The sequence below is a fragment of the Thermobia domestica genome, chromosome 4 (assembly GCF_964235325.1).
Source record: "Thermobia domestica chromosome 4, izTheDome1.hap1.1, whole genome shotgun sequence".
Classification (NCBI taxonomy): Eukaryota; Metazoa; Arthropoda; class Insecta; order Zygentoma; family Lepismatidae; genus Thermobia; species Thermobia domestica.
The window spans coordinates 36,730,409-36,752,662 of record NC_137457.1 but is presented as its reverse complement, the minus strand read 5'-3'; the positions used below and the strand labels follow the sequence as shown (position 1 = coordinate 36,752,662).

At 34.1% G+C, this 22,254-nt stretch overlaps 1 protein-coding gene and 1 long non-coding RNA gene across 2 annotated transcripts in view; one reads left to right on the top strand and one right to left on the bottom strand.

Moving 5' to 3' along the window:
- Positions 1–22,254, top strand: part of LOC145683292 (uncharacterized) — a 211,844-nt gene that overhangs the window by 96,582 nt on the left and 93,008 nt on the right. Inside the window, exon 2 of the long non-coding RNA XR_014131004.1 lies at positions 2,712–2,796. This is a non-coding gene — a long non-coding RNA (uncharacterized LOC145683292). The remainder of the gene's footprint in view (positions 1–2,711; positions 2,797–22,254) is intronic.
- On the bottom strand, positions 14,916–21,934 carry LOC145683581 (uncharacterized). Its single transcript, XM_081754928.1, has 5 exons — positions 21,906–21,934; positions 19,427–19,493; positions 18,309–18,495; positions 17,364–17,554; positions 14,916–15,708 (listed from the first exon to the last, which is right to left on the bottom strand). The coding sequence occupies exons 1-5, from the start codon at positions 21,932–21,934 to the stop codon at positions 15,517–15,519; spliced, it is 666 nt and encodes a 221-aa protein (XP_081611054.1). The 3' UTR covers positions 14,916–15,516.

The window sequence follows — 22,254 nt, the reverse complement described above, 5'->3', positions numbered from 1 at the left end:
GTAAAAGAATATAAGTCTCTTTACGTGACCTTAGGGGTATCGGTAAAATTTGTTCGTCTGGAACCACTATCCGACCTTCGATTGTCTGTTTATACACCTTTTTATCCCTATAAGAATATATTTCAAGAACGTAAATAATATGCTGTTATGAGAGTGTTGTGAAGTACACTCTATATAACAGGAGCAAATAAATATACTTCACAATATATTCTTTACTATTTCAATATTTCCTTAATTTATATTTAACATTCTCATGTATAATACAGGAGTACTGTCAACACGTATCTCAGTTGTTACATTTTATGTTACAAATGTTATATATATGAACTGTAATATATATATATATATATATATATATATATATATATATATATATATATCCAACTGATGAGGTTTAATGTAATTATTTTATATAATTTTTCGTACATTACGGAAAACAGAATTTCATAAAAAAGGAATGAAGCAATTGGAAATCGAACTCTTGACATTACGATTTCGAATCCAACAGCATACTACTAAGCTCATACATGCACTTTTGGTAATCTTCTTCTAGCGATGTATAGCGTACTTACAAGGCAATGAAATTCTTATTCACTTCAAGCGATGTTTTTGTTCAATTTTGATTTTTTTTCACTACGTAGGCGAGAAATATGTTCTATGTCTTAACATTCATCAGTCATTTGCATACGGAAAGGATATTTTACATATCTAAATTATATTTCATATTTATTATTTATTATTTCTTATACGTATTAAGCATATACTGAGATTAATGTTTCGAAATAATGCATCATTGAGTACCGTATTTCAATCAATATTGCTTTTTATCTACACTTCATAACAAGCATTATTATATTTAAAAGAAAAAAATACACAACTGCAAATCTTTTCCCGATTGCAAATGTTGGTTTGTAGGTTCCAACCTGGTTCCCTTTCTTCCGAAGATACCCGATGTTGGACTTAGAATTTTTGTTCCTCAAAACAACAATAAATGAGTGCTGCTATTAATTTATGAAATAGCATGTACTTGGTAAATTTCTCTCTTTAATCCCCAGTTACGTGAAGAACAGTAAAGAGAAAGTTATTCTTTTCGGGGCGACATTAATTCGCAGCCCATGATCTCAAGGGAGTGTACTTGGGTCCATGTTATTTTTCCTATATATGGATTATCTTTGCTCGAACTTATCACTTAATCCTAGCGTCCTTCTGCTTTTCGCTGAAGACTGTAAATTATACAGAGAATCTCGTGTCTCCATGAATGAATCAATTGTGTTACAGAAAAGCATGGATTACCTTATAGGCTTATGTAAAATCTTGCACTTGAAAATGAACAGTAAGAAATTGTAATAAGAGTTGCTTCGTAAAAAAAATTTCTGTTCCCTCCACATAACGTATAATTGATTTCGCTTTTACAATTTCTTCCAGTCACAGTGATCGTGTTGTCATCTTTGATTCGAAATTCACATTCCCTAAAAACAACAACCCAATCTACAAGAATTCCATGCGCATGTTGGGGCTTCTTTATCGATTTGCTGAACTAAGCACACTTTCATCATAAGCAACTTTCCTAAAACTATAATAGCACTCAAGGTCGAACATTGCTCTCGCATATAGGCCCAAATACACATCTCGTCAAACTTGGCTCAAATCTCAATTTCTTTATTTCTGTACTCTAGTTTTGTGCTCTTGCACGTCGAATATTATCTAAGAATGAACCTTTGCGCCATCCTAATACACAGACTTCGGGAATACGCAAAAATATCTCTGACCTGAACTTTCATCGTAAAATAGTTAATGGAAACTTCTGAACGGAAACATTACTTCAGGAACTAACTTTACATGTCCCTTCCCCTATAAGCCAGAATACCTACCTTTTCCATCTTGCCCACTCTAGGTTGGCAATTGTACAGATATATTTAGTTTTACAGACTACCGAACTGTTATAATCATTTCCTAACTAATGTGGATTTTTTCCAACTACACGTTATCAGGAACAGCAATTAAGTGATTTCTGACGAAATAACATTACTCTTACATCATTTTTGACACTGTTTTTTGCTTTGATGTTATTTTAGTTGTCTTTTTTCTTTTGTCAATATTTTTCTGTATAAAATGGCAAAGTTGAGCTCTTTCTGGGAATTTGTTCAATAAATAAATTTAGTCATGGAAACATTATTCTAAGTATAGATTGATTACGATATATTCATGGAAAGAAACGTGTTAATGACACCTAAAATTTCACAGAACTTAGTATAAATATTTATGTTGAAAATATAGTCAGTCCTGCTATACCGTCTGTATCGTCGTAAAATAAGTGTGAATCAAGATAAATGTTAAGCCACAAATTTTAAATACCAGAATTTATATTATTTTATAAATTATGTTATATTATTTTAAGATATTACCCATTGATTCTTTCCTGCAGATGGAATCATTTAACCTAATAATTTCAAAAATATAGCAAATCAATTCAAGTTTAAGTTAGAAGCTAAATGTTCATACGTGTTTTACAAAATGACGATCAAATTAATAATTCTGATAAGGTAGTGTTAAATCAAGCTACTGAAAGTATTTAGATAGTTCGTTCCATAAGAAACAAATAGAACATTATATATGAAACTTTACAAATATCTTTAAAACGAATCGTAGATTTAAAAGCAATATTCTTATTATGTGTATATAGCAGTATGGATGCCATATTTTACTTCTAGGTGGCGTAACAAATGGAAATATTTAAAACAGTTGCTGTGCTCCTCATCATTTTCTACTTAACGATATGTGTTCATCATGTTGATGGTAAGTGCGTTTTTACAATCCTGTCCGTTTTTACAATCGTCATATATAGCTTTCATAATCTAAGGAACAAGTCTTCGTTAGACACAAAATAAGTTTATTTAATATCAATATATATTTTAATCAAACTTGCTGCTGCAACTACGAATACAGACCTAAATAGCTTAATGATACTTTTCAAATTTTAAGTAATTTCAAATCGATGTAACTAACATGAACACTAATCTGAAAATGAACATAAATTTACTGAAAGCTGTAATTAGGGAAGACAAGCTAAATTATATCTATTTATTTTACTTTTTTTTTGTTTTCCGTAACATAAAAGCACTTACTTGTGTATGGTTGTCCAAATAATGTTTAATGTTACAAAGTAAGTTAAATTTGAATATGGATTTTTAATTTTGAGTTACTTCAAGAACAGCCTTGACGAATTCTCTTACAGGAACAAGATTGCATGTGAAGTAATTGTAATAAATACCTTACAAAGTTTAGAGATTTTTTTAGAAAATAATTTGAGAACTTCAGTTAGGAAATGAATGATTATAATGATATTATGAATTTATAGTGATATTCTATATTTATAACTTAAATATTAGTTTAGAAAATAGTCTAATCTACTGACGTCATACAGGCTGTGGTTAAAGATTTTGTTCTTCCGTAAGAGACTTTCTTAAAGATCCCCTCCCCCGTGGTTTGATGAGGAACTAAAGTGCTTACTTGGCAACGAGAAAGTGCATTGAAGCTATGGAAGGATTTACCCAGTGAATATACTTACAAGAACTTTACAGATATTACAATACATAGTAAATATCTTATGAAAAGAAAGTACGAACAGTACACTGAGCCCATTACAATTGATACAAGTAATATTTCTAAGCGATTCTAGACACTAATAAACAAATAGTTCTCGTATACCGACTGAACTGACCTACAAAAATGCATGTGCAAATGAAAAAGGTCTAAGATTTTTAATGCATATTTTGTTAGTAGCTTTGCTTCATCGCATCCCACTTCTCCTTCTTTCCCTCTCCCTCTTCACCCTGTTTATTCTGAATCTTAGTCTTGTACCAATACCATTTTGACGTAGACCCAGCAGCGCGTCTTAGGGCCAGAAGAAATTTGCGCTTGCTTCCTACGCAGCGTTCTCAATTCACTTTCTCAAAACCTTTCGAATTTATTAAATCGCTGTTTCGTAGAAAGTGTCTTTCCCACCTGTTGGAAGAGAGCTCCATAAGTTTGTCTTCACTTTTCTTCATAAGTTTGGTAACAATATAAATGATGTTTTCTCATATCGACCTATTTCTTTATTATCACCTCTCTCACTCTTTTCTGAAAAGATAATCAAAAACAGGACATTTCAATTTGTAGCTCCATTTATAAACTCCTCACAACACGGCTTGTTGCCAGGAAATTCTTGTGTTACTTATTTAACTGTTCTTCTCTACGATGCTGTGGGCAGAATCTCAGTAAATTCTCAACTCGACATTTTGTATTTGGACCTAGCTAAGTCTTTCAATTCCTTTCTACACTATCTTCTTGTATACAAATTTAATTCTAGATTCAATTTGCTTAGCTAATTACTTAGTCTTCTTTAAACCTATCTCAGTAATAGGACAAAACGATATTTAGTTTCAGGTTACTTTTCTGATTTTATTCCCGTAACTTCTGGAGTTCCTCAAAGCAGTGCCCCGTGGACCGTTTTTCTTCCTACTATACTATACATTTCTGCCTTCTTTGTTCACAAAAAGCTCCACCAATATTCTTTTATTCGTTGATGACTGCAAACCCAAAAGACAAGTTCAGTCCGAGTACGACACGATAACTCTTCAACATGATGCTTCCATTCTTCTCATCTTGTGTAACTCTTGGAAACTTAGCTTAAACATTAAAAAATGTGCTTCTCTTACGATTTCTCTAAAAAGGAACCTATAAAACACATTTACAAAATTGGTCGTAAGATCATAAGCCCCGTCTCCTCTTTCAAAGATCTTGGTTATCATTGACAGTAAGCTTACTATTGAGGATCATATAAGCACAATATCTTGTTTTGCTGTGAGAAAACTGGGACTCCTTTATCGCTTCACTGACATAAAAATTCCTAATTCCTTAACCTTCTTCTATAAGTCATATGTTGCTCCCACTATTGACTACTGTTCTCCTACCCAGTCTATAGCCTGCCTTACTCATTAAAAAATTAAATTCCGTAATGAATTTCTTTTAAGCCATTTTATCCTACCGAGTGCCTCACCTACGAACACTTCCAAAAATTACGTTTTAAAACCCCTCAATAACAAACATCCCCTAGTGAGAAACAAAATTTCTGATCTAATATTTTTGCAAAAAAGTGCAAAGGGTCACATATCTTGTGAACAGTAGTTAAGTCAGATAAATTTAGGCGTTCCCGCTAGAACAGCACGGTCTAGTAACTCTTTTACACTCGAGCGGCGAGAGTTAATATTGTCCAAAGGTCCCTTCTAAACCGAGTTCTCAGCGCCAATTACCAGTTACCAGAAACTGTAGACGTTCTTTAAGTAAGTATACTTTCATATCATCTATTAGCCCTCGTAGCCCCAAGGTTAAAAAATTACGTTAAGCACCAAGGTGGGGTGAAGCGCACCCCATATTAAAATATTTATTTCTTATTTAACGCAGTGTCCAAGCTTCATATTTTGGGTTATGTCGGAAGAAGGGGGCCAAAACTAGTAAAAACCGAATGTTTACAGAAAGAATGAGTTCATATCATGAAAGGGTAATTGAATTGTGAGTAATTTGTGAAGTATTATTGTTGTAAACACAATTCGGAAAGTGTTATGTGTAATTAAAAATAACTTAAGACTCAAAATACCCACATATCTTGTGGCGAATAGCATATCAATGGTGAAAAATGTCATTGGTAAAACAAACTTAACCTAACCTAACCTTTCCTTAACTAACCTAATCTACTCAAAGCTACCATAAATAATCTCAACTAACGAAATCTTAACAAAATTAGCCAATATTTGTTTTAAAATTTTTTTTGGCAAACAATTCTGGCCCTCTTCTGTCCGACATATGCCCATATTTCTATTTGAAATTAACAAACACTATCATTTAGCATATTTAGTATGTTTTTATTGTATTTAGGTAATTAATTCTCCGACAAACTTGTCATAAGACCTTGTCATCTATTGTATTATGTCATCGGGCTACGAGGGTTAATTAACTATTTTTGTAATGTCGCTGTTGTGTTGTACCATCTTCACCTCAAATCGTAAATAAATTGTTATAAGATGTTTCAGTGTAAAATGGCCTAGTGCTGTATCTGAAACCTCTTGTAAATAAATAAATAAATAAATAAATAAAATAAGTAAATATTAACAATATATCTTATTCATTTCATAGATTACCGAGCGAAACGAGGGAAAATGTTAGTTTGTTATGAATAGAAAAAGTAATTTAATTAATAGAGAGGCCATTAGAATATTCATGGTTTAGTATGAAACATGAAACAAAATTTAGTGATTATAATGTTTCGCATGATTCTCTTAGGGGGGGCGCGGTGGTTCAGTGGTAGAGCGTTCACCTCCGGTGCTTGGGGTCCCTGGTTCGATCCAAGCTCGCGCCGTGTGGACTTTGTGGTGGCCAAACATCGCGCTCGTGGGTTTTCTCGGGGTTCCTCCCACTTTCTTCATTCCACCATTTCACTCATCTCTCATTATCACCGTCTCCTTTAGCCTCGCCGGCATAACCGTGGGACGTAAAGCTTACAGATTTCATTTAATTTCATTTCATGATTCTCTTACTTTGGTACTGATCTGCAAAGGAGGTTAATTTAATATGTGTATAATTGTAGCTCATGACATCGAAGGATATTAATCTTCTCATTCGAATTTAAATGATGCTAATTATCACTGAGAACGTCTATGAATGTCATTGCATGTTAACATCAATAATATTTTCCCCTATTATTTTCCAGATCTCTCATGCTTATACCTTGCTCTTGATTATGATCTATTACGAATTTCCCTAACTTTTTGAACCTATAATATTCTCTTTTGTAAAACTTGAAAGGAACTACTTATAAGGAAGACTTTTACATTAATGTTTTCCTTTACACCTCTCGTCCATGTATTATATAACAAGTGTTGATACATCCCGGTTGTATATGTTCTAATGTTAGGAATTTTGTGCCCATTCATATAATTTGTAGATTGAACGCTGTTTGTTAAGATGTATACTTTAACATGTGCCCATATCAGATATCTATGGGTTTTGAAATCTATTTCCACTGTTAATTTTCTTACCGATTTTTTTTTCTAAATGTTAATGATCCTTCAAAACATTACTCCATTCTTTTCCCACTTTATAGCCAGTTTTTTATATTCATGCATATTTGCATTATATAGTATGATGTGGTTCGCACTTTTCAATCCGCTTGTGTAAACCAGAATTTTTGTGTATTTTTCCTCGTATGATGCTAATGTTCAATATCGTATTAGTAATAGAGAAAGTCGAAAAAAATGTATTTCATACGTGGGATATCACCAGGCCAGTGCTGGCCCACAGGGACACCGGGACGTGTCCCGGTGCGCCCTCCAAAATATCACACTATAAAGAATGGTATAAGTTTTTAGTAATAAATTCTTACAGTTTTATTGGTAAAGAACCCGTGAAAGGTGCAGTGCGACCTTTACATTAGGCGCCCTTCCGAGACCAAATCAAAGATAAACAATTGTATTTACTCTTCTGTATAGCACAGTTCTGTATAATAAATACACACAGTTACTGTTGGCGAAGAACCCGTGAAAGGTACAGTGCGCCCTTTACATAAGGCGCCCTACGAAACACCACATTATAGATAAGTTGTTTTAGTTATCCTGTGTACCAGCTTTGTTTAATAAATTCAAATACTGATTATTAGTACAGAACCTGTGAAGAATACAAGGCGCCCTTTACATAAGATGCCCTGCGAAATATCACATTTTTTATTGTTATTATTATTCTGTATTTCAGTTTTGTATTATAAATTCATACAGTTGCTATTGGCAGAGAACAGGTAAAGAGTATAATCACTTACAGAAATATTATAAAGTTATATAGCTATAAAACGAAACAATGTGATACATCAAGAATAGTTCGGATAGTCAAACGTACGATGCATTTATGTAATACTATACTGACACTAGTCTCTAATTTACGATTTTTACGGCATCGAAGCTTTCACAGTCTTAATATGCATCCATATATGCGAGCATACGGATTGTTCTTGTGTGTTTTAAAGCAGTGTTCGGATAATCAGTACCTGTTGTATTTCTGAAATATAGCTGTATTAATTTCCGTAAAATGTGGTCTTCCTGTCACCATGGCACGGCGCGTCCTCAGGTTGTGGATCGAGGAGAAGGCCTCTGGGATATAGAGGTTAGCTGCGAATATACTGACAATCAGTATATTCGCAGCTAACCTCTATATCCCAGAGGCCTTCTCCTCGATCCACAACCTGAGGACGCGCCGTGCCATGGTGACAGGAAGACCACATTTTACGGAAATTAATACAGATATATTTCAGAAATACAACAGGTACTGATTATCCGAACACTGCTTTAAAACACACAAGAACAATCCGTATGCTCGCATATATGGATGCATATTAAGACTGTGAAAGCTTCGATGCCGTAAAAATCGTAAATTAGAGACTAGTGTCAGTATAGTATTACATAAATGCATCGTACGTTTGACTATCCGAACTATTCTTGATGTATCACATTGTTTCGTTTTATAACTATATAACTTTATAATATTTCTGTAAGTGATTATACTCTTTACCTGTTCTCTGCCAATAGCAACTGTATGAATTTATAATACAAAACTGAAATACAGAATAATAATAACAATAAAAAATGTGATATTTCGCAGGGCATCTTATGTAAAGGGCGCCTTGTATTCTTCACAGGTTCTGTACTAATAATCAGTATTTGAATTTATTAAACAAAGCTGGTACACAGGATAACTAAAACAACTTATCTATAATGTGGTGTTTCGTAGGGCGCCTTATGTAAAGTGCGCACTGTACCTTTCACGGGTTCTTCGCCAACAGTAACTGTGTGTATTTATTATACAGAACTGTGCTATACAGAAGAGTAAATACAATCGTTTATCTTTGATTTGGTCTCGGAAGGGCGCCTAATGTAAAGGTCGCACTGCACCTTTCACGGGTTCTTTACCAATAAAACTGTAAGAATTTATTACTAAAAACTTATACCATTCTTTATAGTGTGATAATTTGGAGGGCGCACCGGGACACGTCCCGGTGTCCCGGTGGGCCAGAACGGGCCTGTATATAACTTACTAACAAAGTTCAATGCCTCCTCTTCTAAAGCATTTTTACACTGGGCAATTGGCGCAGTAACTGTAATATCATTATTGTTGCATAATGCAGAAGATACTGATTCCTGGTTTACATGTAGTACATTTTGCATGTCTTCTTTATGAATTTTACGCTCTATAGGTACATTAAATGCGACTGATTGCTCGTGTTTTTTCACATGTTTACGGAATGAGTTTACATTATCAAACTCCCGACTACATAAAAAATCTCCACAACGATACATATTTTCATCTTAAATTTATGAACAAATCTTAAATGTAGCAGTAATGCTTTACATGTCTTGAAGTCACATTTACAAACAAAACACCTAGCCATGTTCGTTACATGGACGAACCTGTCACGTCACCTTAGACAAGTACTTAGTTCTCTAAGGTGTTTAACGTGGAAATGAGACTACTTACAGCTGTGAACCTCTTATCCCACACTGTTTCTATTCCGTGCATATGATGTTGTATAAAGGTCCACGCCTGCTCGCTCTCCTGTGGGTACTTTCCATTCAAGACGTGAAATGATTTGAAGCATATATCTACCGCCTTGAGTGCACTTTCCACTTTGTAAATATTTCCTTCTATGCTAACATAAAAATGTTCTGGTTCCAACACATTAGGCGCAATTATAATTGGTAAGGGCTGCACAGTACCTCCCAATCTTTTCATTTTCAATTGGTGTCTCTCAAGATCTGAAAGGAGATCCGAACCTTCCTGAAATTATAAATATATGAATGTTATTAGTAATCAGCGTGAAATTGCAGATAGTAATTATGTATCTTAATGCACATAATCTGTCAGTTCAGTTATAGATTAAAAAAAGGTGTATTAATAATTATTTTACTTAAGAAAACATATTATATAAGTTTAAATATTTTCGTATTGTTCTTGCAGGTATACATTCATAAGCATTTCAAATCATCCGCATGTTCCTCTTACTTACGTCATATAAATTAAATAACTTTACATATACTGTACTTCAAAGCTATATAATTAAATATCATTAAGCCAATATTGAGTAATTTCATGTCACAATAATGAACACAAGGAAAAGAGTTGTATTGCCCATACTCTCTATAAGAATGTAAGTAATATTTTCACGGAATAAAATCCCATTATTGGCTTTTAAAAAGTCTGAAAAAGGTGAAATAACTGAAAATCATATGAGAAAGGATAAAAAAGGATAAAAAATTCCTTTTTATCCTTTCAACCTCCCGCATGATTTTTACCTTTATTTCACATTTTTCATACTTTTCAAGCTAATATTGGTGCAGTTGTTCCCTGAAAATGTTACTTCACAGAGAGTGCGGTGAGTACTAAGCTATATCTTGTGTTTGTCATTGTGATTATCATAATTGATTGCAATTTGTACTTATATAATTTATGTAAGTCCAATCAATGTCCTAAGCCTGACTATCCCAAGACCGTATAAACATTTCTGTTAGTATAAATTTGTATGCTTATTTCAAAACTGCAAATTGTCTCACAATCGGTCCACTGAATCTCGAGTTACAAATTTTGACAGTTTGGCTACATTTGCGTAAACAGTTGTGATTGCCATTTTTGAGTTCGAGATCATTCGGAATCACGTCTATTAACTTCCTTTGTAATTGAGATAGAGTGTTTTTTTTCCTCGTAATCAAATTTGCTTTCAAATAAGAGAGAAATAGTGCCATTTAATCCCCCTCCAAAAAAAATAAAGTTTAAGGAAAAGCTTACATTACTAAGCACATTATCCTTTGTAGCTTTTTAGCCAATGCTTGGATTATGATGAGAATTTCTTTTTTTTTTAATTTTTTTTTATTCCTAAGTTTATAAACACGAATATGATTGAAATACTTTTGAGCATCTTTTCCCTATAGTCCGACTTCCTTTTATCACAAACGCAGTTGTTTTCATTCCAGAAAATGCAGTAAACATATTAAAAAGACATGTCGTTTTCGTTCCACAATGGGATATGTTTAAGAAGAAAAGATATCTTGGATTTAAGAGTAATTACTTTTTGAGAGTTGAAATTAATTGCTCCAATGTCCGTTTCTGCACACACACACACACATATATATAGTTACTTTCCTCTCACCATTTAGAATGAGTGGGAATGATTTTATATACATGTGTGAGAGGTTAACTTAATTTTTACATACCAATTGGGGATTAATTTTTGTAATAAAACATTTATTTTAATTATTTAATAACAATTATATTTTTTTAGATAAAAATTGTGAATGTAGGTGTTGTGATGTGGTTACGGATAATTGGAAACTTTGCCAGTTGAGTATCGCCGATCGAGTATTGAGCATTTGAGCCCTGAATAGGAGTAATACATATTTTATTTTTTTAGATGATGCTTGTTGTTGACGTAGGTGTTGTATTTAGTATTGCTAGGTTGATATTTTTTAATGGTTGCTGTAGTTGAGCATTGAGTTTGGTTTACTCCCAAATGCTAAAGAGGACTTGACGATATTCGTAGATAGAATATTGAATTTTAAGTTGACAGTTGGTTGACTGTTAGTTGACTGTTCTTCTCTGTCGCTCCAACTGATTACTTAACTAATTACTCAAAGACCGATTTTAAGGACTGATTTTAAAGACTGATTTAAGACTGTCCGAAGACTGATTATGTGAACTCCTCGAAGACTGATTCTAATCACTGCTCCCAAAGACTGATTTTAAGGACCGATTTTGAAGACCTCTCGTCTCCTGGTTTTGTTTAACCTGGTCCTTCTAGAATTTTTTTTTGTTGTCTGCTAGACAGCACGTGTGATTTTTTTTACTTGAAAGAACGAATTTTTTTATTGTGTCAAGACATAAAAACTGCAATTTTTGACACACTTCGATTTCCCGATTTTAAGCCTTTTTTTATATTTGTGAATGTGTGAAATGTTCACAAAAGCTTACAATTTTTTTTATAATGTACAGAATTTAACCTATGCAAGAATTGACGCATTGTATGCATTGTTTTCCTGCATTGGCAGATTTTCAATGAAACATTTTATTTACATTTTATTTATATCATTTTGCTGACCATTGAATAATATTTTTTTTTCAGCTTGCATTAAACTTAACTTGTAACTATTATTTACTTTTACTTTATTATTTTATAAAACGCGATATTCGCAAAATAAATAAACATTGATTGATAAAATAAAATTATTATACATAATTTTTTGATTTAAAAATGGATACTGCCATAATATATATATATATATATATATATATATATATATATATATATATATAAAACAATGAATGCGAAATATATTTCCGAAAAGTTAAACTCATTACATCTGCTGCTTTCTTTCATAAAACACAACAATCTGTAATTTGTTCTCATATCAGTGAAAAAACATACTCATAAAGTAGGAAACTCATACTCATAACTCATACATACTCATAAACATACTCATACTCATACGTAAAAACATACTCATAATTCATAGGGTCAGGTAGGGTTTTGTTGAGACGCTATACAGAGTGTACAGTCGTACAGAATTCAAACTATGTACGAAGGATACCTCTGAAAATTATTTCATTAAGTGATCTATTGAATCGAAGTATGGAAAACATTCTTGCACACAAGCTAACGGTAAAAAAAAATTCTTCTTTTCAAATCCTTCCATTTTTGTAACAAGAAAAACTTTTCTTTTCTGCCAGGAACTCTAAAACTTTCGTTAAAGCTATTGACTATAATGGTAATCCAAAATTCAAAAAAGTAGCCGGTAATAGACTTTGTGGAGTAACAGAATCACCACAAAATTGAACGTATCAAGCAGTGTGTGGAGAAGCAGGAGCTGTAAAATGCATTGGACTATCATGGGACAATATCTGGGGCTACTGTACAACAGCTTTCACAACCCTTGAAATACACTACTTTCCTCTGTATGTATATGTAACACACTAATTCTACTTTCATGCTTTTACGAAATGGTTCGCAACAAAACCTATGTTTTTTTTATCACACAGCAAAAATATTGTATCTCATATGCTAAACGAAGTATACTGTTTACCTTGTTCAAATGCTGAGAAAATAATTATTCAAGTTAAATGTTTTACTTTTATTATTTAGGATCATAAGTGCATCATTTTTAGATAAAAAAGATCATAATATAACAAATTTATTTACGTGTCGTCAATAATATGTAGCAAATCCTGTAAAACTTTGAGTGCTTATTAGCCTAATTTTCATTTTTAAACTTAGAAACTTGGCAACAACAAAGAAAACACTAAGATAAATTCGTAGTGAAACAGAACGTCATACTTTAAAAAAGTTTCAAAATCTGGATGTAATTAAAAGTTTCCATTATTTTCTGAACTGTCGTAGTACTGATTTTGAATAAATACTGTAAATAAAAACTATCCACCACAGAGTCACCAATCTTGATTTCTTAAAGAAAATGTTCGCGAATGTCTTACAGGAGCCCACACAGGTTCGTATGATCACCTGGGCCAGAGTAATAAACATGCCCCGTTATAGCCCCATCACTGTCTCATAATAGCCCCCGGGGCTATGATACGCTATTTTTATCTTTTAATGCAAAACCTTCAGATATAGGACATTAAAATGGTGGAATCCAATAGAGTTCTCAGTTCGATTATATTCTGACGTTTGTTTGTCTTCCTAGCATTAATACAGGAGTGGCAACAGATTTTTGTATCTCAAAATAGCCCTACCTGACCCTATTTATTATTATCAGTGAAAGTGGTCTTCCGATTTATTCATACTTATAAATACCTTTACATGAAAAATGAAGGACTGCTGTGACTCTATCTTCGACGGTTGTCACACGCCAATTTTGTCTTTTCGCTTCATAGACGTCAGAACAGGTAAAAAATATCTGCCCAGTAGCATAAGTAATACTAGTGTTTTGGATACTGTAAAAGATACAAACATACTATATTAAAATATATTTCAGACGTTCCAATGACACGCGCAGGAGTTCTAATCATATTACCACTTACTCTTCCATGCAACTCCCGAAGGTTTCCTACCAAGCTTTCGACTCTCCTCTGGGGTCTTGCTCACGAAGGTTATAAACATTAGTAAGAAAAATAAAAATTAAAAAAAAATCCAGGAAATAAAAGGAATTGAATTAATATAGTGGGGAGCTCTGCTGTAGACACGTTGTCAAGATCGTACGCTGACATTTCTTAATTAAGGGTCTTCAACATCTTCGACGTTACTGCCAATTGTACAGTTTTTCTGTAAGATCTTCAAAACAAATAAAATTAATCGACAGGCAAAAACACAGTGCACTACACAATATTATTTTGCACGTAGTACCGTTAGCACGACTCGTCTATCTGCTTTCACTTTATAGCTGTTTATAGATTTTGCATTCATTTGCAGGTTTATAAATACCCGCAGAGCGAAAGCAGATAGATGAGTCGTGATAACGTTATCACGTACACAATAATATTCTCTAGTGCTCTGTGTCTTTGCCTTTCAGTTACTTTTATTCCTGTTGAAAATATTCCAGAATAATTAAAATTGGCTGTAGTTAATTTTGCTAGTGTTGAAGACCCTTAATTGCATTCTTTCCATGTCTATGATCGTAACATATGACGAACGCTTATCATGTGAATGTAATATGCAAATAGTTATAAGAGATTTCATAATTACCAGATATTAAATCATTTGAAACAAATACCTTAAGTAGCCTGTGAAAGACTTTTCTAAGCTTTTATGGGTGTATAACGCAGGAGTTAGGATATATTATTTAAAGCTCTTCATTACTTGCGGTGAGATATTAAGAAATAACGTCTTTTTTTCGGTAATTATCTGTGTTTTGTGGAATGTAGATAACAGGTGCAGATAAGAAATAAAATATAAATTATTACGTTAATGTTGAATCTCAGGATCAGAGAAATAATTAACGATGTCGAATATACAACCTGAGTTAAAAAAGGCTCTTAACACCCCAATATATTACCACTCTATGTCAAATGTGGAAATGGTGTCAATGAATCATCACATCAAAAATGAATGATCAACACCCTCTTGGCTGTCAATGGCAACAGGGCGGTTGATCACGTGCATAGTACCAGCCTGTTTCCACCTTGATGTGAAGATCAATTACATTCTCCATTTCCACGTCGGACACTACAACAGAGATATACTTTAGATGCTAAAATACTTTTTGCGTCACTTTGTATAGTATAAATAATTCAGAATGTGTTATGGAATTGTAGTTAACTGCATCTTAATATACTGTAACTTAGGAAACCAGACAGGATGAAGAGAAAACGTAATTGTTTTAATCTGTGAATATACGAAACGAGCACTCCAATAATTTACATTTAGTTAGCTTGACGCTTCAATTCATACTCAATATGATCTGGTTAATATAATTTTATTTTCATTAACGTGTTTTTTCAACTGTGGATGAAAAAAAAGTTACCTGCATTTATATTTTCAAATTCCAAAGCTTGCACTAGTTCCACTGCTTCTGGAGCTGCGTGTGTGGTACTCTTAAAAATTCTTTCTAATTTTGGACTTTCTTCTGCCCATCTCGAATAGAATAGTATCTCTTTGTCAGGGTATGTATTACAGAAATCAGCATCCAACTAAAAAAAAAGTACATTATTGACCTTCATCCTAGAACGGATAAATGCGTATAAAGAGTAAATGCTATTACCATTGATTATTACAGGATCATATTTGTCTTTAACTGAATCGAAGGATCTTGTATAATACGAATGATCAAAATCATGGGTTTCATTATCCGACAAATGGTATGGTGTTATTATAGACACCACACACCTAATTTGTAGACACCAGGCAGGTACTACATAATTTCTTTCCAGGTCTACTAAACGAGGCAAATGTCGACATGATGGTAATATATTGTTCATTCATATTACGTTTTGCAGGTTTTTGTGGCCACAGGCTTATTGGCCACAGTTGCCACAAATCTCCAAGACTGCGTGCAACAATAGCAAGAGAGTGAGTTGGTCCTTTTGTTACTTGGGAGAACAAAACCTGAATTTTGTTTACTATGATTCCATACTGAGTAAAATCACTCGTTTTTAACGAAGCAGGAAAACAATAGTTTGCTCAGAAATAAAATCAACTTTTTCCTTGAATGGGCTGCTATGGATCAGTGGTAGAGCGTTCACTTCTAGAGGGTTGGATTCCCAGTTCGATCCTAGCTCACACCAAGTGGGCTCTGTGTAGGACAAACATCATGCGCTGTACCCCTTGTTTCCTTTTATAGTTTTTATTACACTATTTCATTCATTTCCCCTCACCACAGTCTCCCTCAACCCACCGTCCACCTTAGCACATACTTGGTGACATTCAAAGGAGGGAGCAGGTCAATCTTATAATTCTTACTAAGAATGGCAAGTGCCTATCCTTTTGTAATGGTGGCAACATTTCATTCGTTAATAGTTCGCAAATGATTCTAACGTCCTCGCCCTTCTGACAGTTTGTAACTGTACTTCTACTATACAGTGACCTAGCAATACTCATGAGATAACCACTTAATATCTGGTCGGCCCCCTCTGGATCTGCGGAGCGCCGCTATACGGTGTGGAACTTGGTCTGCAAGTCCCTGATGTACTTCCGGGGACAGTTGACACCATGTACAGATTTGCCTATTCGTGGGTCACGGATCCAATGCACAGAGCCTGAGTTCAACGGCATGACAGATATGCTCGATGAGGTTCATATCAGGGTTCCGGGTGGCCAGTTCAGTCATTGAACTTGCATGTTCTTCGAATGATTCGAGAACGATATTGGTAGCGATGTGGGAGCACATTGTCCTGCTGAAACATTGTAACGTCACCCGCTATGTGGCCCGTTGTAGCTAGTGACGCCTTCATCCATCAATTCTTGGTGCACTCTAGACACGGCTGCACGTGGGAAATCAAATTCCTGTACCACTTCCTAAATCCGATGCTTTATACGTCGGGCACTCAGCACTGGACTCCGTCCAAAATGTCATCAACTCACGACGACGTCGCAATTCAGATGAATCACTCTCACAGTCACTTCCAACGTCTCACACAAAACTCTAGCCATCGCGGGGCACTGCAGTGGGCGTGGAACACAGTAGTGTCCGCCCGCGAATCAGTTACCTGCTATCCTACGAATTTTATTTACTGAGTATACAATTCATTGCATTCCCTCACAAAACGAACATTATATATAAAAGACTCCAAATAAAGTAATGTGAAATACAAATTACATAGGAATGGAAATATAAGTTACAACTTACAAGCATGTATCCAAGTGGTTGCTTTAGAATCGGATACTGACTGAAGTATTCAGCAATGGATGTATCACTGTTCACGAATTCTCTCTGGCGCTGCGGAGATGTTCTTTTCCAATATTCCAAAACTTTCTCCCAGGGTTCTAAGTTGTTTCGAAGCCACAATAAGTATTCATTGTTGTTTTCTTCAGTTAAACCTATAAAATGCATATTGCAAAAGTAGCACCAAATGTTGAAATGCACTCTTTCGAATACGATAATTAGTATTGGTAATAATGTGATATCACACACACACACACTAAACTATACATACACTATTAACACCATATTCTATACATATATATATATATATATATATAGACAGATAGATAGATATAGGGTGTTAATGAACTAGACCGACAAACTGAAACAGGTAATTCCTCACATCAAAATAAGAAAAAAGTCCATATGGGTCTGTGGTCAAAAGTGCATAATTTCGGAGTCATGGGCTGCCGAATACGAGGAAGAATGAAATATCAAGGTCCTTAGCTCCACTGATATAGGAACTATTGTAGTCGGGTCAAGACATCACTTACAAAGTAGGATATGCGCTATGCAAATATCCACGTTTCACAATCGTCTAGTACATTTTAAACACGTTTTAGAGAGGCAATCGATGAGTACTCAGAAAATATGAAGTACACCCAAACTGCTTCTCAAGAATTGTCGGGCAAGTACCAGAATATTGTGAAAGATGGATGTTATGAACAAAAAAGTACTCTTCGATAAGAAGAATTAAAGTCGGTTAAGTGCAACATCCGGGACGGCTAAAATAAAGTTATATAAAAACTACAATTTAAAAAAATGCTCCTTTATATACGATATAAACAAGAAATGTATTCGACAAGCAACAATTAAAATCCTGAGAAACAGTCAGAATAATAGAAACATTTAAAGTGAATACTAACTTACCTTGAACTATTGGAATATCGTCTGAACTTAATTGATTGCTACAATTTCCTTGACTGCTTCGCCTTTTTCGACTCAGAATACCGCTTTCACGGAGTGATCTTTTCCTGTTGTTATATTTATCCCATAGTTTCCCCTTTGCTAAAATTTTCCTCCCTTGGGCCAAAGAGTAGGGAATGTAATATGTATGCTGTAAAACAGAAATGAAAATAGGAACTTCATTTCAGTCATTTTTTTAATACTGAATGATACATGTAGTTAACATATAAGCATTTACCAGAAACATGCAGAAATACATCTTTCTGTGATAACAGAAACCACATATACATATTATTATTAAATATATGATAACTATTCCTACCATCATTTAACGAAATAAAATAAATTAGTTTTATCTGAAATTCGAACAGCTGATACTCAAAAGAAAAAGAATTCAGTTAAAAACACAAGCGAATAAAGTAAGAAAAGTGAAGGAAGGACATGTGAAATGAAACAAATTTGACACACCCTTTTCTCTTACTTTTCTGGCATTTTCTGTGAGCTATTTCATGAGTGCGTCACACCTGAGACAAATGACCGCGGGAAGAAGTCACATCATGGCCATATATGTTACGATAAAAATCTCTTACTTGCCTTCTATGACTAAGGAAAATCCCCCCTCCCCCAAAAAAACTATTAAAAAGCATAACGTATTAAACATTCCCACTGAAAATGAAAGCCAGTACCGCCTGCAACGAAGGTTACATCATTAATTCTTATACTGCGCGGGGCCCGTCAAGGAATACACAAACATAAAAGATAATGCCTGGCATTGCCCTGCTTGATGAATATATGCCTCTTTCACATTTAATCTTTCAGTGTTACTGTACCACTATTGTAATATGAGAAATTACAGTAGAAAGCGTGAATTTGTTTATCGATTTGTACTATATTGGAAGAAGAGTTGTTTCATCACTGAGATCAGGCAGTTTTCAATGATGCAATATATACAGAAGAATTGGCGGAGAGAGAGGAAGGATAATGCTTACTTATTGAAAATACGCATTTGAAACAGTACAAACAACTGACTTATGCCTTGCACGTATGTTTACTTTTTTTTTTTTTTTTTTTTTTTTACAAACCTTATTTTCTGTTGGAAAAAGGTCAACAATAGCTTCACTTATTCTGGTGAAAGATTCACTCGTAATCCTGTGAAGTAAGAAATTATAAATTAACATTAATAAAATTACACTTCATGCCCCCAAAGAAAGAAGAATTGAAAAATACAAGAGCAGTAACCAAATATTCGATTAAATGAGACACCTTTTATAACATTTATAACGAAATAACATTATCATCACACAGTTACACAGTGTAAACTTTTACTTGTGTTTTATGGTGTGCCCTTTGATAAGGGACAATAATGATACCGAATACAATATCAACAGTAAAATTTAAAATTTATAATAAGCAGAACTCTTCCTGGAACAAATATGTACTTGTCGTAATAAGAGAAAAAAATCTTTATATTGTGTTTATTTGATACGGAATGACGCATTACTGTCACACCTTTAAAAGAATCAAATTAGTCCCGGGGAAAGAAGTAGCCTAAAACCTATAACTTACATATCATCTTGGAGTTCAAGTGCTTTCTCTACAAACACAGGATGGATAATCGTAAGTACAGTGTGAGTACAGCAACAGTAATTCTAACAAATGAACCTCTAAACAACTACTTTTATGTACACAAGTTTAAGAACGTTTACATGTGTTCCACCAGTAAATTGTATCCCTGTAAATGAAAAGAACTTCAGTTGATTAATTACAAAGGTAAATAATTGAAACATATTTCATTAAGAGTTTTCTATTCAAGAGAGTGCTTTCACAGTACAGGACCTGAAAATTCACTTGAGTTGATTTTGAGTTTAACGTCTCTTTCAGCAACGAGGGTATATGAGACGGGACCTACTGATTAACGTAGAATCCGAACCACACGAGTTCCAGCCGGAAATCGAACCCGGGTGTGCCACGCCAAAGGCGCGTACGCTAACCGTTTAGCCACGAAGGAGCTCAGGACCTGAAAATTGTCAGAGGTACACAACTGGAAGTTATATATATATATATATATATATATATATATATATATATATATATATATATATATATATATATATATATATATATATATCGAAAGAGGCAAGAGAAATGAATATACCTTGTATTCGGACCAACTTGGCGAATTATAACAGCAGTGAGTAACTGTCGTGTTCTTTGATTTAAACATCCTTTTGTCTTGTATATATTCAATACTTCTCTTCCTTCTAGGTAAGAGTTCAATATGCAGGACAAGTTCTGTAAGAAATAAATGCAGTGTTTACCAAAACAGCATTACACCTGGTAAGGAATACAGTTCACATATAACATTGTACAATTCCCTGTAGGATAAAGAGATGGGCAGAGTGAAATCCCCCCAAAAATTACATCTATCTTATATAAGAAACATTAAAACACTCAAAGTGCTCATGTTATGGAATATGTACACGAAATCGAACAAAAACAATAATGTGTCGGACACACATGTTCTCCGATTGTTTTGAAGCCGAACATATCAAGTATGATGTTTTTCTGAAACAGGAGCACGCTCCATGACAGTCTGTCAATCTGAAAATATTATGCTAATCCTAAAGATGCAGAAAAATAAAACACAAGTGAAAAGTAATCATTTATAGCAATAATATATCAAACTTTACAACCTACACATCTAAAAACGTTTCGAAGACTGCGATCGGAATTTAGAAAAATTAAAGCACGGTGTCATTATTCGCTTACACATGTACATCTTGTACATGTGCGAGAAGTAGGCACACAGAAGTGACAAAACGTATCATACATTTTCCGTTAACCGTATTTTCAAATAAAGTAATCACTTCCTTACTGCGTACTTCATCACATGTTTCTTGTGGTATCCCTTGTACTACTACAACACCATAATCACCTGCAAATAGTTCCTGGTGAAAGTATATGCATATAATACTTATTTCACTTATGTAATATACTTTAATAATTAACATTTTAGCAGCTGAGACTTGAATAATATATACATATAAGAAGACAAACACTCATAACCTTAGAGTTGGCCCTACTCAATAAAAAGGTCGTTGTGTGTTTCGAAACGAAATATTTTCTTCTAGGTTACAAATTCTTGATCACACTATAGTAGAACTGTAAAAACCCGTTGGAAATAGAAAAGAAAATCACCCAGTCGGAGATCTGGGATTCGAATCAAGTTCAAAATCATTAAAAAATAATAAAAGGGAAGACAACTGAAAAAATTAGTTTCACTAAATATTAAACTTCGCAGAAGCCTCTATTATCCATTATTATTTTCAAATTTTCATGCTCGAAGAGAAACTGTTTTTAAACTACAACTCTGTCTTAAAAGCACAACCACAAGTTTTCTGTTTTGTTCAAGCACCATTTTCGATCTGAAAATAATGTAACACTGAGTACCAAATAGGGATTGAATATTTCAAATATCGAAGTGTGAGCAGTGTTTGGAATGTTTGGTTACTTTCTCCTCTGAAAGCTATGTTACCAACTTGTACTTTTTAACGGACTTACAAATATTCAAACTTTGGAGGCGTGAACATAAGCTGCTTGTTTAATTCTTTTGAACGCCTTACAAACTACATCGAAAGATAAACGTTCAGTTTGAGTACTCAAGTAACCAACTTATTACATCCTAACGTGGGGGCGCGGTGGCTCAGTGGTAGAGTGTTCACCTCCGATGCTTGGTGTCCCCTGGTTCGATCCCAGCTTGCGCTGTGTGGACTTTGTGGTGGACAAACACCGTGCTCGTGAGTTTTCTCGGAGTTCTCCAGTTTCCTCCATTTTCATTCCACCATTTCATTCATTTCTCATCATCATCGTCTCCTTCAGCCTAACCGGCATGTGTGGGTCATAAAACTAA